General features: G+C 49.1%; 1 protein-coding gene across 5 annotated transcripts in view; it reads left to right on the top strand.

Annotated features, from left to right (window-relative positions):
* Nucleotides 1–13,916, top strand: part of CDK5RAP2 (CDK5 regulatory subunit associated protein 2) — a 174,950-nt gene that overhangs the window by 113,670 nt on the left and 47,364 nt on the right. For 4 of the 5 annotated variants that reach the window (XM_032419158.1, XM_032419155.1, XM_032419156.1 and 1 more), the window contains 3 exons: nucleotides 4,725–4,956; nucleotides 8,830–8,952; nucleotides 13,195–13,771. In XM_032419158.1, coding sequence (XP_032275049.1) covers nucleotides 4,725–4,956; nucleotides 8,830–8,952; nucleotides 13,195–13,771 — 932 coding nt within the window. The remainder of the gene's footprint in view (nucleotides 1–4,724; nucleotides 4,957–8,829; nucleotides 8,953–13,194; nucleotides 13,772–13,916) is intronic. The other variant, XM_032419157.1, reaches the window with a different exon arrangement.

Below are 13,916 nucleotides of genomic sequence, written 5' to 3'. Positions count from 1 at the left end.
AACCTAGGTTTTATCTTGTGCAGACTCTGTGGCAGAGAGGTTCTATTCTGTGGCTTCATCTACATTCTCTTATCCTTGCGACACCCGTCAGAGATGAGGAAGCCCGATTTTGAATGCCCACAGTGGGCTGATGGTGCAGCCATACCCCTTGCCAGGCTAGCCCCAGCTCCTGCTGGCCCAGAGTGGTAGGGTCCGGTTTTGGTGGGGGGATGCATTTTGCTTCAGTCAAGATGCTGTCTCTATGCTTCTCCTCAAATACCATCGAATATGCCACATTATTAAAAGCCAGACTCTCTTGGCAGTATTTGATTGGACCTTTTACTAAAATCCTCGTGGGCAGAGGGGTTGGAGTTGATGATCCCCAAAGCAGGGAGATGTCAGTGTTCTGGTGGAGAAGTAGGTCATGTTTCTAATAGAGCTCCAGTGATGGCTGTTGGTGTTCTCGTTTCTGATGGGTGTTTTGTATCTGAGAAATCAGCTGTACACACGGCTTCATAGCATCAGAATGGAGAATTAAGTTTATTTTCTGACCACTAAATTACTGCTTTTGTGCATACCAAAGGGAGTTAGATATATCATTAGCAAAATTGCTTTTGATTGTTTTAAATTATGCACCAAAACTGTAATTTCTAGAAAAGGGTTTTCTAAAGATATCAGTAAAGACAAAAAAAAAAAAAAAAGACACTGCCATTATATTAACGGTACTCCAGATGTAAATTTGTGCGGTTTGGCTGGAATAGAAATGGTCTCATCTGCCCCAGCTCTATTAGTTTGTACCTGTGTATTAGGAAGACTAGATGTTTTTTTCCCCCAGTTTGTGTGGGAGATAGCCTCCTTTGTGCAGAAAAATTGCATAATCGAATGAACTCATTAATTTCCCCAAATATATTAAAAAAAATTTTTTTTTTTTTTTTTTTTAGTTTGGAATTATCCTTCTTGCTGTGTCTTCAAAAGGAAGGCCACTGTGTTTATTTTTTTAGCATCTGCTCTTTGTGCCAGGATCGTGTTAGACATTCTGTATCTCTATCATCACATTTAATCTTCTCAAGCGTATTAGCTAGGTAGGTGTTCCCTACATTTTATATATGAAGAAATATAGCCTCTGAAAGGCTCAGAAAATGGTCCAGAGTGAGTTAGCTGTTAAGAGGAGTAGTAGGAATATAGACCGAAGTCCAGTTTTAGAGGCAGACAGGAGTATACTTTTTTTTTTTTTTTTTAAAGTAGGCTCCACGCCCAATGTGGGGCTTGAACCCATGACCTTGAGATCAAGACCTGAGCTGAGATCAAGATGTTGGATGCTTAACTGACTGCACCACCCAGGTGCCCAAGACAGGGATTTTCTAAACCTACCTTTCTCAGGAAGGGAGGAGCCCTCAGCGAGGGATACTATCACAGATGTACCTTGATAGCTTCAGGCCTGGCCACTTACCTTGCTCGGTGGCTCAAGTGGGATCAGTGTGACCTGGAACCGGAGGCTGGTGCAGTGGTGACATGAGGAAATGTGTGGCAGGTGCCTGCTGGTGCCTTGTGCATGGTTGTGTAGGTGCATGTCAGGATCGGTGTGTGTGCATTCCTGTCCCCCTTCCACCCCCAAGTGAGGCGTTCCATTATGACATCTTTAATAAGGTGGTAGGTGGGACTGTGCGCAGTGTCCATAAGGTAGCATTTTGTGTGGTGTTATTTTAGAACCCGCATTAGGTTGACTGACGGCAGTCTTCCAGCCTGAAATTGGCTTTGGCATTTGTGCACTTGCAGATATCTTTTCTCCTGCCATATGACACACAGATTTGGATCCAAGAATAAAGATTGGTGGAGACCGAGGACCAAGCAAATGACTGTTATTTTGCAGTCCTCTTTGATGAGGCATCCCCCCCCCCCAACTGTCACTGGTTCCCTTTACCACCTCAAACTGTCCTTGGCCATGAACCTGCTGTCTGCCCTGGAATTTTGGGGTAGAGTGTCTCACTTCCTTAACTGAGCAATAGAGGCTGGAGAGCCGTTGTGAGGCCCAGCTCTCTAACCTTCTTGTTGTATGACATTGGACTGGCTGTTCTTTGTCTGAGAAATAGGCCTGGTAACTTCTATTATCCTGTGAGCTCTGGAAATGCAGAGCTTACGGGAGGATTGTGGGACAGTGTGCTTGAAAGTATTTTACACCCTAGAGTGTGCAAGCAGGGCTCCTTCCTCCCTTTTCCTGCTTGAGCGACCTTGCTGGTTTCGTCATTCCCAGGGTCCCAGGTATTTCCTGTTTTCTTTTCAGGTTCCTTCTCTTCCACTTAAGAAATTAAAAAGAATAATAGCTTCATTGAGGTATAATACACATATCATACAGTTTATCCATTTAAAGAATATAGTGCAGTGGTTTGTTTTATTTTGTTTTTGGTATATCCATAGAGTTATAGAACCGTTACCATAATCAGTTTTAGAACATGCTTAATTATCCAAAAAGAAACCCTGACCCATTGGCAGTCATTTCCCATTTCCCCCATCTGTCCTAGCTGTAGGCAACCACTGATCTACTTTCTGGCTTTATATATTTGCCTATTCTGGATGTTTATATATATAAATGCAATCGTATAACGTGTGATCTTTGGTGACCACTTCTGCTTAGCATAGTAGGGTTTTCGAGGTGCGTTTCTGCTGTAGTCTATAGCAGCAGTTCATTTCTTTTTATTGTCAAATGATAGTCCATTGTATGGATGTAGCACATTTTATTTATCCATTCATCAGTCGATGGACATTTGGGCTGTTTCTACTTTCTAGCTATTATGAATAACGTTACTATGAACATTCATGCACAAGTCTTTGCGTGGACGTGTGTTTTCACGTCTCCTGGGTAAACACCAAGGAGTGGAATTGCAGGGTCATATGGGAACTCTGTGTTTAACCTTTTGAAGAACCCCCGGGCTGTTTAGTACAATGGCTGCCCCTAGTTTACATTTTCACCAGAGGCATGAAGGTTCCAGTTTCTCTATAGCCTTGCCGACACTTGTTATTATTTTGATCATAAGCTGTCCTAATGAGTTGGGAGTGGCAATATTTCATTGTGATTTGATTTACATTTCCCTGATGACTAATGACACTGAGCATCTTTTCATGTGTTTATTGGCCATATATAGGTCTCCTTTTGAGAAGTGTTTTTCAGATCCTTTGCCCATCTTTTAATTGAGTCAATATTTGTGTTTTTTATTGTTGAATTGTAATAGCTCTTTATATATTTTAGATTTGGTGCCTCTCCCCAACTTTTGAATATATTTAAAATTCTCCCCACTTGAAAGTCACCCCCATCTGGCCTCTTAAGTTATTGTTTGTATGTTCATTCCACAGATAGTTGTTGAGTACCTACTATGTTCTTGTGCTGGCAGCTATGGATAGAGTATGACCAAGAAATGCAGAGTTCCTGAACCCTGGAGCTTATAGGCCAGTGTGGAAGGTAGACAAAGAACAAGTAATTGCACAGGCATTTAATTATGATGGGACTAATGTTCTCCCTAAAGAATTGTAGGGGGTGGTGCGTGTCCTTAACAGGGAGACCTGATCTGGTCTTGGAAATCAAGGCCCATTCTCCCGAGGAAGACATATATGAGCGGAGTCCTGATGAATGTATTGGGATTACGGAAGAGGTGGGGGTGGGCAAGAAAGCGTGTTGTAGACAGAGGAGACAGTGTATGCCAAGGCCCTGGGGTGGAAGGAACACAGACATTTGAGGAACCGATAGAAGGTGAGTGTGTGGGAATAGGGGAGGTGGCAGAGGGGCAGTGATTCGGGCTGCAGGTCATGTACATCATGGCGGCTGTGGTAGGGATTTTGACCTTGGTCAAAGAGACGGGGAAGTGTTCCAGTAGTTGCAAGCAGAGGTGAGGAATGTTAAGTTTGCCTTTTCTGCCGCAGTATGGAGAGTGGACTGGAAAGGGCAGGAAGGAGTGGGGGAGGGCACTCAGGAGGTGGCTGCCATGGCTAGGTCAGTGCCAGCCATGGCTCGGGGTTGGATGGAGGCAGTGGGGGGTGAGGAGAGTCCAAAGAGCTCAGCTGGAATTAATGGAGCCTGGCGAGTGGCGGGAGTGGGTGATGAGTGTAAAGAGCAGTTCAGTAGACTCGCAGGTTTGGGTTGCACAGCGAGGGGATGGTGGTGTGATTCACCAAGACGGAGGGTGTTGAAGCGGCGTAGCTTTGGGGTGGGGACTTGGATGGTGGATGGAAGGAGCTGAGTGCTGGGCTGGCTTCAGAGTACGTGGAAGCCAGTGGAAATGAAGATGTTGAGGGAAGGCAGGTCAGAGCTCTGAGCCTGGGAGATGGCCACTGGCTTAGTGACTCGGTAGCCACGGAGAACTTCATTTGGGGGTGGTTCTCGTGGACTAGCAGATTGGCTTAGACTGAGGAGCGGGTGGAGGGGTGGGAATGAGGAAACAGATACGGAGCAAGAAAATGTTATTTAGAAGATTGTGTTGGAGAAAGGACTGCCATATATTGAGCATCTGGATGTCCACAGAGACAGTGGGCCAGGGCCAGGAGGGTGTCGAGGAGGAAAATCTTGGCACTTGCCAGTCAGAGGAGGGACCTGCCAAGACACAAATTCTGTAGACTGGGAGATAAACATAGATGCCATTCTAGGAACCAGAAGTCTGGACAGCCGGTTTGAATCCTGTTTTACGAGGTTGGCATGAGAATGTTGCCTCTGTGACCAGAGGAAGCGCATTCATTGTCCTGTGTGTGTGTCTCTTCAGGAAGCTAAGAAGTCCCGCTTGCCCATCCCGATAAAGCCGTCCCGGTCATTAGGAAATGTGTATCGGCTCCCTGTCACCCAGGAGATGGTGGCCCAGCTGCAGGGCCAAATCTTGGAGCTGCAGGGGGAGCTGAAGGAGTTTAAAATCCGCAATAAGCAACTTCACCAAAAGTTAATTCTGGCTGAAGCAATGATGGAGGGGAGGCCAGCGCCAGACAAAACGGTACAGAAAGGTAAGCACTGAGAAAAATGTATTCTCCGTGAGCTAGATGAACGACCTGATAGAGCTGCTTGAAATGTCAAACTTGTTGTTTAGAACTGCAGTAAGTTTGAGTATAAATTTTATGAATTACAGTGATTAATCTTGACTCTTGACAAATACACAATCAAAGGAACACAGTAAGGAGAATGAATCCATTGTTTTCATTTTATCCTGGAGTGTGGATAAAGGGGACTTGTAAGTGCTCGCGGGTCTTGCGAGCTCACCGCTCCCTTCACTTGGGATGGTCTGCAGCTACCCCAGCTGTGGGATGACTTGAATCTGGGTGGGTTTTTTTGGCTTTGTCTGTGGAAGCCTCAGGCATATGGCATCATGTATATAAGTGAGAACCCTCTTGGTGGGGTTTTCTAGAATGTCCAGGCTACATTACTTTGGCTTCCTCAGGTCTAATTCCAAACCCTATCACAGAGCAGTGTAGGTGAGCACACAGGTAGTGTTGGACCTCGTTTTCAGAGGGTTCACGAGTCCACAGAAGTACATGTGTTGACTCCTGATTTTGAACTTCTGCGTAAGCACACGGCAGCAACACATAATACCAAGAACAACAACAGCAATCTTTTATTTATCTATTCAAAAAGTATTGATGAAACCCTGCTGTGTGCTAGGCCCTGGAGACATAGTGAATAAAACAGATGATCTAAGTCTGTGTCTAGCTTCCGTTCCTGTTGTGGGGAGAAAGACAGTACGCTGATGAGCAGGGATAGCACGCGAGAGATGGCAGGTGCTGGGGAGGAAGGGAAAGCAGGGCTGAGGGCGTGGGCAATGTGGAGCGGGGTAGAGTGTGCTGCCGTCCGCGGGATCCTAGAGCCTCCCCGGGGAGGTGACATCTGAACACAAACCCGGAGGAGAGGAGGGGAACGGCCAGCTTGGAAAGTGCGTTTTTGGCAGCAGGAACAAGGGCAAAGGCCCTGATGTTGCTTTGAATTTGGGGTGTTGGATGACTAGGAAGGAGGCCAATTATGTGGCCGGAGTGGAGTGGGGAAGAGGAGGCCGGAAGGAGGTCAGGGACGTGGCATATCAGGTGGGCCTGCCGAGGCCGTTCTCAGGTTTTGTCTTTCACTCAGGTAAGACCGGAAATGGAGGGTTTGGAGCAGCGGAGTGATGTTATCTGACTTCAGCTTGAAAGCAGGGATGGGCAAGCTACGGCCTGTGGGCCAAAGTCGCTGGCCGTTTTTAGGTTTTCTTGGAGCACCGTGCCGCTCACTGATTTGCACGTTGCCTGGGACGCTTTGGCACGGGGATTGCGGAGTTGAGTAGGTGTGATAGAGGCCCTGTGGCTGGCAGAGCCGGAAATGTTCTGTGTTTGGCTCTTGAAGAGAAGTAGGCCGACCTGTGCTTGAAAGGATCACTGGTAACACGAACCATCGGGGTGATGGAGCTGTGCTGCCCTGAGGTGGGAGAGGCAGAGACCAGCAGCCAGTGTCTGGTTTGGGACTCCTTGAGACGCCTGTTGACCAGCCCCATGGCGGTGCCAGGTCAGCAGCGGCAGATACAGGGCCTTCAGTTTAGCAAATGTCAACATATCGCTGGTATTTGAAGCTCTGAGACTTGGCGACACAGGGAACAGACCCAGGCACCGAGCCTGGGACTCTTCAGTGAGTAGGGGTTGGAAGGAAAAGGAGCAGCCAGGGAGGCAGGGACGGAGCCACGAGAGGATGATACCAGAAGCTGAGTAAAGAGCAGGTTCGCTGTATCCAATATTGTGAGTCAGTAAGACAAGGCCTGAGGATCGGCCTTGGGATTTAGTAACGGGGAGTCATCACTGGTCCCCTGGAGGGAGCTGTTGCCCTGGTGCGGCCGAGGCCTGCCTGGCACGGGTTCCAGAGAGCCGGTGCAGGGGAGGAACCGAGATGCCAAGAATAGACAGCTCTGAGGAATTTTACCGTAAAGCGGGGCGGAGACACAGGGCAGTTAGGAGCCATGCTGTCAGCAAGGCTCAGGGGACTCGGATTCGGGACCTCGGGTGACTGCAGCAAGGCGGGTAGTCGCTGGAGGTCTGGCAGCATGAGCCGCAGAGCTGGAGTGTTTAGGGAAGAGAGCATGACCTGGAGGTGTCAGCGGAGGGCCAAGGCACGTGCACTCTTCCAGGTCTGGGATCACAGGGGATGTGGGAAAGATGGCCAGGGACTGGCCTCCACTCTGGGGGGACAGCCGCAGGAGAAGCAGTGCCGAGGGACCGCCCGGGGCCTTAGAATGAGGGGGCAAGGTGCATGTTCAGGGACGACACTGAGCTTATTTGGGATTTTTTTTTTTTTTTAAGATTTTATTTATTTATTTGTCAGAGAGAGAGAGGGAGAGAACACAAGCAGGGGGATTGGCAGGCAGAGGGAGAAGCAGGCTCCTCGCCGAGCAAGGATCATGACCTGAGCTGAAGGCAGATGCTTAACTGACTGAGCCACCCAAGCGTCCCCTTATTTGGGATTTTGCCATGGAAGAGTTGGCATTCTGGGATGGGAGACTGCATCTGACGTGGAGATTTTCCTGGTGGCTCAGGGCTGGGAGGCGACTGGGAGTCTTGCTCTTCCTGTGTCAGTAATGAGACGGGCTTCTGTTATTTTTTCAGCCTCACTGCTCACTTTAAGTACACGATCTAATGGAATCTTTTTAACAGTCCTTGAGGCGGAAACAGCAATCATCCCTGTTTTAGCATGAGGCAGCACTTTCAGAGATAAAGTGACTTGGCTACGGTCACACTGCCACTAACTTCCGGAGCTAGATTCGAACCGGCCTGCCTAACTTCCAGGCCCGTGCCCTTTACTTGCCTTATAAAGCCTAGCATCTGGACACCCTCCATGTGGATTTTCTGATGACCCGTAGCCCATGGTATTTTCCATTGATCTTTAGGTTCTTGGGTTCACCATAGTGGAGGTTTCAAGATAAGTGGGCCTTTGGCAGTATTGCTCTTCCTTCGAACCTCCTTCCTTTCCCGCTTTCTCTCCATGCGTCCATCCTTCCATCCATCCATGCAGACATCTATTCATGCGTTCAGTGAATATTCCCTGAGCACCTGCTGTGTTCCCAGCCTCATGCAGTGGGTGTAGGAGACAGAGACAGAGATGGAGAGGACTGAGATAGTCTCTCCTTTCTGAGAACTTCCTGTCTAGTGGGAAGGGGCAGAAAATGAAACATACCGGTGCAGGGCAGAAGTGAGGGACACTCCCAGGAGGAAAGGTTTTATGGCAAAGGTGCCTCAGCCCAGCAGAGGCCCGGGCACTTTGCCCAGGGCTTGCTGTATGCACTTACCACTGTTTTGTTTTGTTTTGTTTTTTAAAGATTTTATTTATTCATCTGAGACACAGAGAGAGAGAGAGCATGAGGAGGGGGAGAGGCAGAGGGAGAGGGAGAAGCAGGCTCCCTGCTGAGCCAGGAGCCTGATGCGGGGCTCGATCCCAGGACCCTGGGATCATGACCTGAGCCGAACAAAGGTAGACGCTTAACCACCTGGGCCACCCAGGCGCCCATGCAGTTACCACTGTTTTTATTTCTTGCCGAGACACCAGGGTGCCTCGACCAGGTGCTACTCCTGCAATTGCCCAGTAGTCCTTGAGGCCTCTCTCTTCTCCAGAAAAGTGGGCATGAGTCTATTTTCTCACTTACAGTTTTTTGAGAGCCTGGACTTAAACCATTTCAGACAAGCTGCAGTATATTTATGCTTTTTATGTCCTGTTATGGCAGCTCGATAGATTAATTTTATCTTATAAATTGCATTTTGCCTCCCCAGTGTTTTTATTTTCCCTGTTGTATCTTTGTGTTCTTCTCAGTTGCTTGGCTAAGTTTCAAGTCTATGGTTTTATTTATTTTTCCTTCTCTTCGTGAATGCCCATAGCCCAGCCCCTTGTGGGAGCAGCCTACCAGGACAGCCCGGGAGAGCAAAAGGGAATTAAAACCATGCCCTGTGTCTGGAGAGACAAGGAAGGAGACAGTGACCAGCACACCAGCTACGAGACCGGTCAGAATTCAACCCCTATGTGTATTGAACAACTTCTGTGTGCCAGGCACTCCTTGGGGTGTTTCATAGAAAAATTGTTACTAGGCCCCGCAATGGGTATCTTAGGACATCGTCACTATTCCCACTTAACACACGAGGAAGCTGAGGTTTTTAAAAAGAATTGATCCAGGGTCATCCAGCTGGTAAGTGGGTCGACGAGCGGGGGTACAGTAGACTGCCTGTCTGAGTTCACCGGTCATCTGTCACGCTTTTCTCCCCAGCAGTGGGCCAGGCGCTGGCGGGCGCAGTCCCTGTGCTCAGGGACCCCACGGCCAACCCTGCCACCTGACAGTTCTCCGTGTGGTGCTGGGTGCTGGCTGGTTAGGCGGGCACCGCTGGCCTCCCGCCGCCCAGGAGGGTGGGTCGGAGGTGAGCCCGAGCTGCCTCCTGGTGTGTGGGCCGTGTCAGGTCGCTCAGTGGGAAAGGTACAGGGACATGAGTGAGGTCCCAGGCAAGTCGGATCTATTTCTTCTTAAGCATACAGATAAGCACAAAGGATAATAAAAGAATATTCATGTTCCCATTCAACCAGAATGAACACAGGCTGACATTTTTCCTTTTTACCTTAGATCCACCCCCCTCCGCCTTTGTTAAAAAAGAGTCACCTTTAATCTGGACCTAATTCATTCTGTAAGAACTAATTGTCTTCAGGAATTCTAAATTTATCAGGGGGTGGCTATGAGAACGCCAGTCTCTGCAGAAGCACTGAGTTCTGGTGTATGCTTTCCCAAGGCCTCTAGTCAGTGCAGGGGATACGTGGTCACATGCTTCTGAATGTTGGGGGCTTTGAGGAGAAAGCCACTCGACCAGGCAATATAGTACCCTTAGCTGAATCGTAGAAAGTTCCAGAACTGCAGTATTTCCTCTAATGCAAATAAATGGTCCTGGGGATATCTTTGGATTTCTTGTTTATAGCTAGTTGATTGCTAAGGGCTTCATGTCTGACTGGCAGTTTCCCTCTCCCTCCCAAATCCCCAGCATTCGTGAACTTTCCTTTGTCTGAGTGTGCTTCTAGAACTTTGCACATGCTCGTGCCTCTGCCTGAATGTTCCCCCTTTAATCGATGCCCTGTCTTTAGGTCTCTGCTTCTGTGTCACTTTCTAGGGAAGGCCTTCCTGAGTCCCTCAGTTATTTAGACACTCCCAACAGCCCCCCAACGTTTTCATCTCGAACTGACTTGCTCAGGGACTGCCCTCAGCAGAACTGGTACCGTGTGTGACGCCTTCGCTGTTCTTTGCTCTTCAGTAGCTCCTTCATAGATCCTTGAGAAGGGAATGCAGGGGATTCCCCAGATGTTATTGGCCCTCACGTTGAGGGCTGAGGAAGGTCTCTTCCTGCTCATGCACTCCTGATATGGAAGACTGCAGTCGCAAGAGGGATAGATGCATCAGGAGGCAGCATTCAGGGTGTTGGAGGCAGGCGGCCAGGCTTTGAGGCGGGGGCTCTGCTGCTTACTCGCCCTGACCCTCGGGCAAGTTCTTATCTCTCTAACCCTCAATTTCCTCTTCTGTAAAATGGGGAAACCAGTGACCCGGCGTAGGGTTGTTGTGAAGGCTGTCCATTTAGTCTTCGCATAGGTGAGGTGCTTGGTGCTCGGCCGGGCCCTGGCATAGTTGTGTGTCCCGAGGCCTTGCTAAACCTGCAGGTTCACCCTGTACACTGCAGCTTGTGATCCTCCCTCTCCCACACCCTCCACTGCCGTGATTTTAAATGAAAGATCCACCTTTGGCCCTTCATCGAGGGCCACTGAGCTGCGAGGAGCGAATCAGGTAGCCGTGTCGATGCCGGGCTGTGAGACGTGCTGGGCACCGGCCCTGGAGCCTAGAAACCAGATCTTACCGCTGCTGAATCACAAGCTGCTGTAGATTGGGGGCAAGTGTGTAAATGTTAGATTTGTTGTGTTGTGAGGAGCAGAGCTTAAATAGGAGGTTAAGTGTTGGTAGGAGAATGCACACCATCCTCCCCCCCCCACCCCATTCTGAGATGCGGGTATGTGTGTGTGTAGCTGAGCGTCAGAGCTGGCCATAGTCTGCATCGCAGAAGGACATTTGTGGTGGGTCTTACTACATTTGTCTCTGCCTGATGATTACTTAAGGAAAATTATGGAAACTGATCTTTATTCCCCTGAGTGAACGAACATTGTTTCTTGCCAGGAAATTCCATTATCATGAGGTTATTATGGCACAGATAGTTCCTTGACTTGGAAGGTGATTTACCAGAAAAGAAGCCTATTGAGATCTCTCCCTCTGTCTCTGTCTGTCTCTTATACTCATTCAGCCAGCAGTTACTTACTGAGTACCTTCTCTGCCCCAGGCCCTGTGCCAGACCCCGGAGAGCGGAGATGAATGACATGTCTGTACCCCGAGAGACCGCTGACCCTAGTGACTATCACAGATTTTGTATAGTAGAAATGCTGTATTACGAATGCTTCCTTTAGGTCATGTAGCAGCTGCTTTCTAAAATAAAAAGAGTTATTTTATGGTGTTTGCATCGTGAACAGAGAGATAAGAATGGGCTTACAGCCACGAGGAACAGTTACAGAACCCAGAAATTGGAATACACAGTCTGACGAAGATTTTTGTGTGCTCTTCCCTCTGAGAGTTCTCCCAGGCCCTGTCGTCCAACCCATATGGTTGCTTCTGCAGCGTTTGCCCTGGTCCACTGCCCCTGCTCGCGTGCCTCCTGCCTCCTGTGATAGGCATCCTCTTCCATCTTCCAGTAGTTCGAGGGAAGCAGAGAATATCAATATTAGTTGGGCTCGTTCACTACCGTGTGCCAGACGCTTTTCCAGATACCGTCCCCTTTGATCCTCAGAACACAGCAAACGCAGTCCTTCACAGTAAATGCTGTTCTTTCCGTTTTGCCGATGAAGCCACTGAGGCTCAGAGAGGTTAAGTAACCTGCCTGAGGTCACACAGCTAGTAAGTGGCAGAGTCAGAGTTTGAAACCAGATCTGGTTGGATTGTGAAGATGGGTTTTTCTACTATATTCTGCTGCCTCCTAAGTATTTAGACACACCTTATATTGAGCTGAGCTTTCCCTGGCCAATGGGCAGGGTGGGATGTGGTTGAGGACAGAAGCTCTGGACTCAGGCCTGAGCCAGAAGTTTCGCAACAAGCAGCTTAGACATCTTTTGCGGGGAGACTGAGGCTCTGAGACATTAAATTACTTGCCTGCAGCTGCAGTGTCAACAGCAAGTGGCAAAGCTGGGTGCGGTCGCCCTTCTCTTCGACTTCAGGGCTCTGCCTTCTCTCTGCAGCGCGGCTCCACGGCTCACACAAGCCGGGCCGCACGTGTGGCGGTCGGAACCAGCTGTCCGGAGACAGTCCCCGGCGGGGTCATGCAGCAGTGAAACAGCTCACTGCGGGGACTCGCGGTGCCTCGCGGTGCCTCTAAGCTGTTAGACGTGGAAACGAAGACTGTCCTCAGTCATATGGGTTTTAGAATTGTTGCTCTTTAATGTTACTTCACACACTCCCCAGTATTTGTCAGACCTTCTGACTTCCGGTCTGGGTGGTGTACCGTACGTACCAGGCCCCGAGAACGCGAAGGTGAAAAGCCAGTCCCTCCCGTGAAGGAGCGAGAGAGGAATCCAAACAACTAATTGCTGTGTAAATAAATAAACAAGCTGGTGTTGTTCCTACGTTCGTACCCAGCACATGGGGTGTGTGTCCGGGGTGATATGTGTAGGGTGCTGTGGAAGCACAGAGGGAGGGACAGTTTGGCCTAGTTTGAAGATGGGCTCTTGCAGAAGGAGAATTAGATCTGCATGTCAAAGGATGAGTAGGAGTTCATTGAGGAGGCGTAGAGGACCAGATACATTCCAGGCAGAGGGAACAGCACGTGCAAAAGCCTAGAGACACAAAACAGCCTGGTGTGTGCAAGGAATTCTGGGAATCTCCAGAGGTAGTATGAGGGGATGCCCTTGGGTAGGTTGCCTGGAACTAGATTGTGGAGGGTCCCAGACGCTGTAAGAGGGAGTTTGGCCTTAATCCTCAACATAGTGGGGATATTGATGAATTTTAGCTCGGCATTGGTGGTTATCATGGTCAAATTCACTTTTTAGAATAGTTGCTCTGAGGAAGAGGGTGGATTGAGAGGTAAGAGGAAGGACTGGAGTCAGAGAGGCTCGTTAGGCTGTGCAGGGACAGGGGGGGTAGATTTCAGCAAAGGAGGTACTGACAGTGTGTGTCTGACTCGCAGCCTCTGAAATTTGCCAGCCCGATGGCCTTGCCATCTTGCCAACGTGCAAAGGGAATCCTTCTGAAGATTTTCCAAGCCCAACCTCAGTTGCTGCTTACTTGAGTTCTAAGAATCAGCTTTCCACCAAAGTTGGTGTGATTGGGACCCATCAGTCTGAGAACGTCGACACTTCAAGTGATACAGAAAACTTAAAACAGAAAATCTGTGACTTGGAAACTGAGCTCGAGGGCTACCGGAATTTCATATTTCAGCTTCAAAAGCACTCCCAGTGCAGCAAGGCCATTATCACAGTTTTGTGTGGGACAGAAGGGGGCCAGGACGTCCTGAACAAGCCCAAGGGTAGTAATGACGAAGAAGAAATGACGTTCTCAAGTTTGCACCAAGTACATTATGTGAAGCACATGAAGATCCTTCATCAGCTGGCTCCAGAGGTGACCGATGGCGGGCTGCTGGAGGGCCTCAGACAGCAGCTAGTGGAACAGGAGTACGAGCTGCAGAAGGAGCAGGATTTGAACATGGAGCTTTTCAGTGAAATCCATAACCTGCAGAATAAGTTCAGAGATCTCTCACCCTCCAGGTACATTCCACCACTGCTTCTCCCACTCTGAAGCCTGCAGTTCCCCCGTGTTGCCACTAGGTCGGAGCCCATGAGCTGCAGGGGAATGCTGCTTGGCGATGGGGTGGCTTGTGTCCTGGGGAAGGCTTGATGGTGGGTTTAGGGC

This window comes from Phoca vitulina, unplaced genomic scaffold (genome assembly GCF_004348235.1).
Source record: "Phoca vitulina isolate PV1807 unplaced genomic scaffold, GSC_HSeal_1.0 scaffold21, whole genome shotgun sequence".
Lineage (NCBI taxonomy): Eukaryota > Metazoa > Chordata > Mammalia > Carnivora > Phocidae > Phoca > Phoca vitulina.
This window is presented reverse-complemented; position numbering and strand designations above follow the sequence as displayed.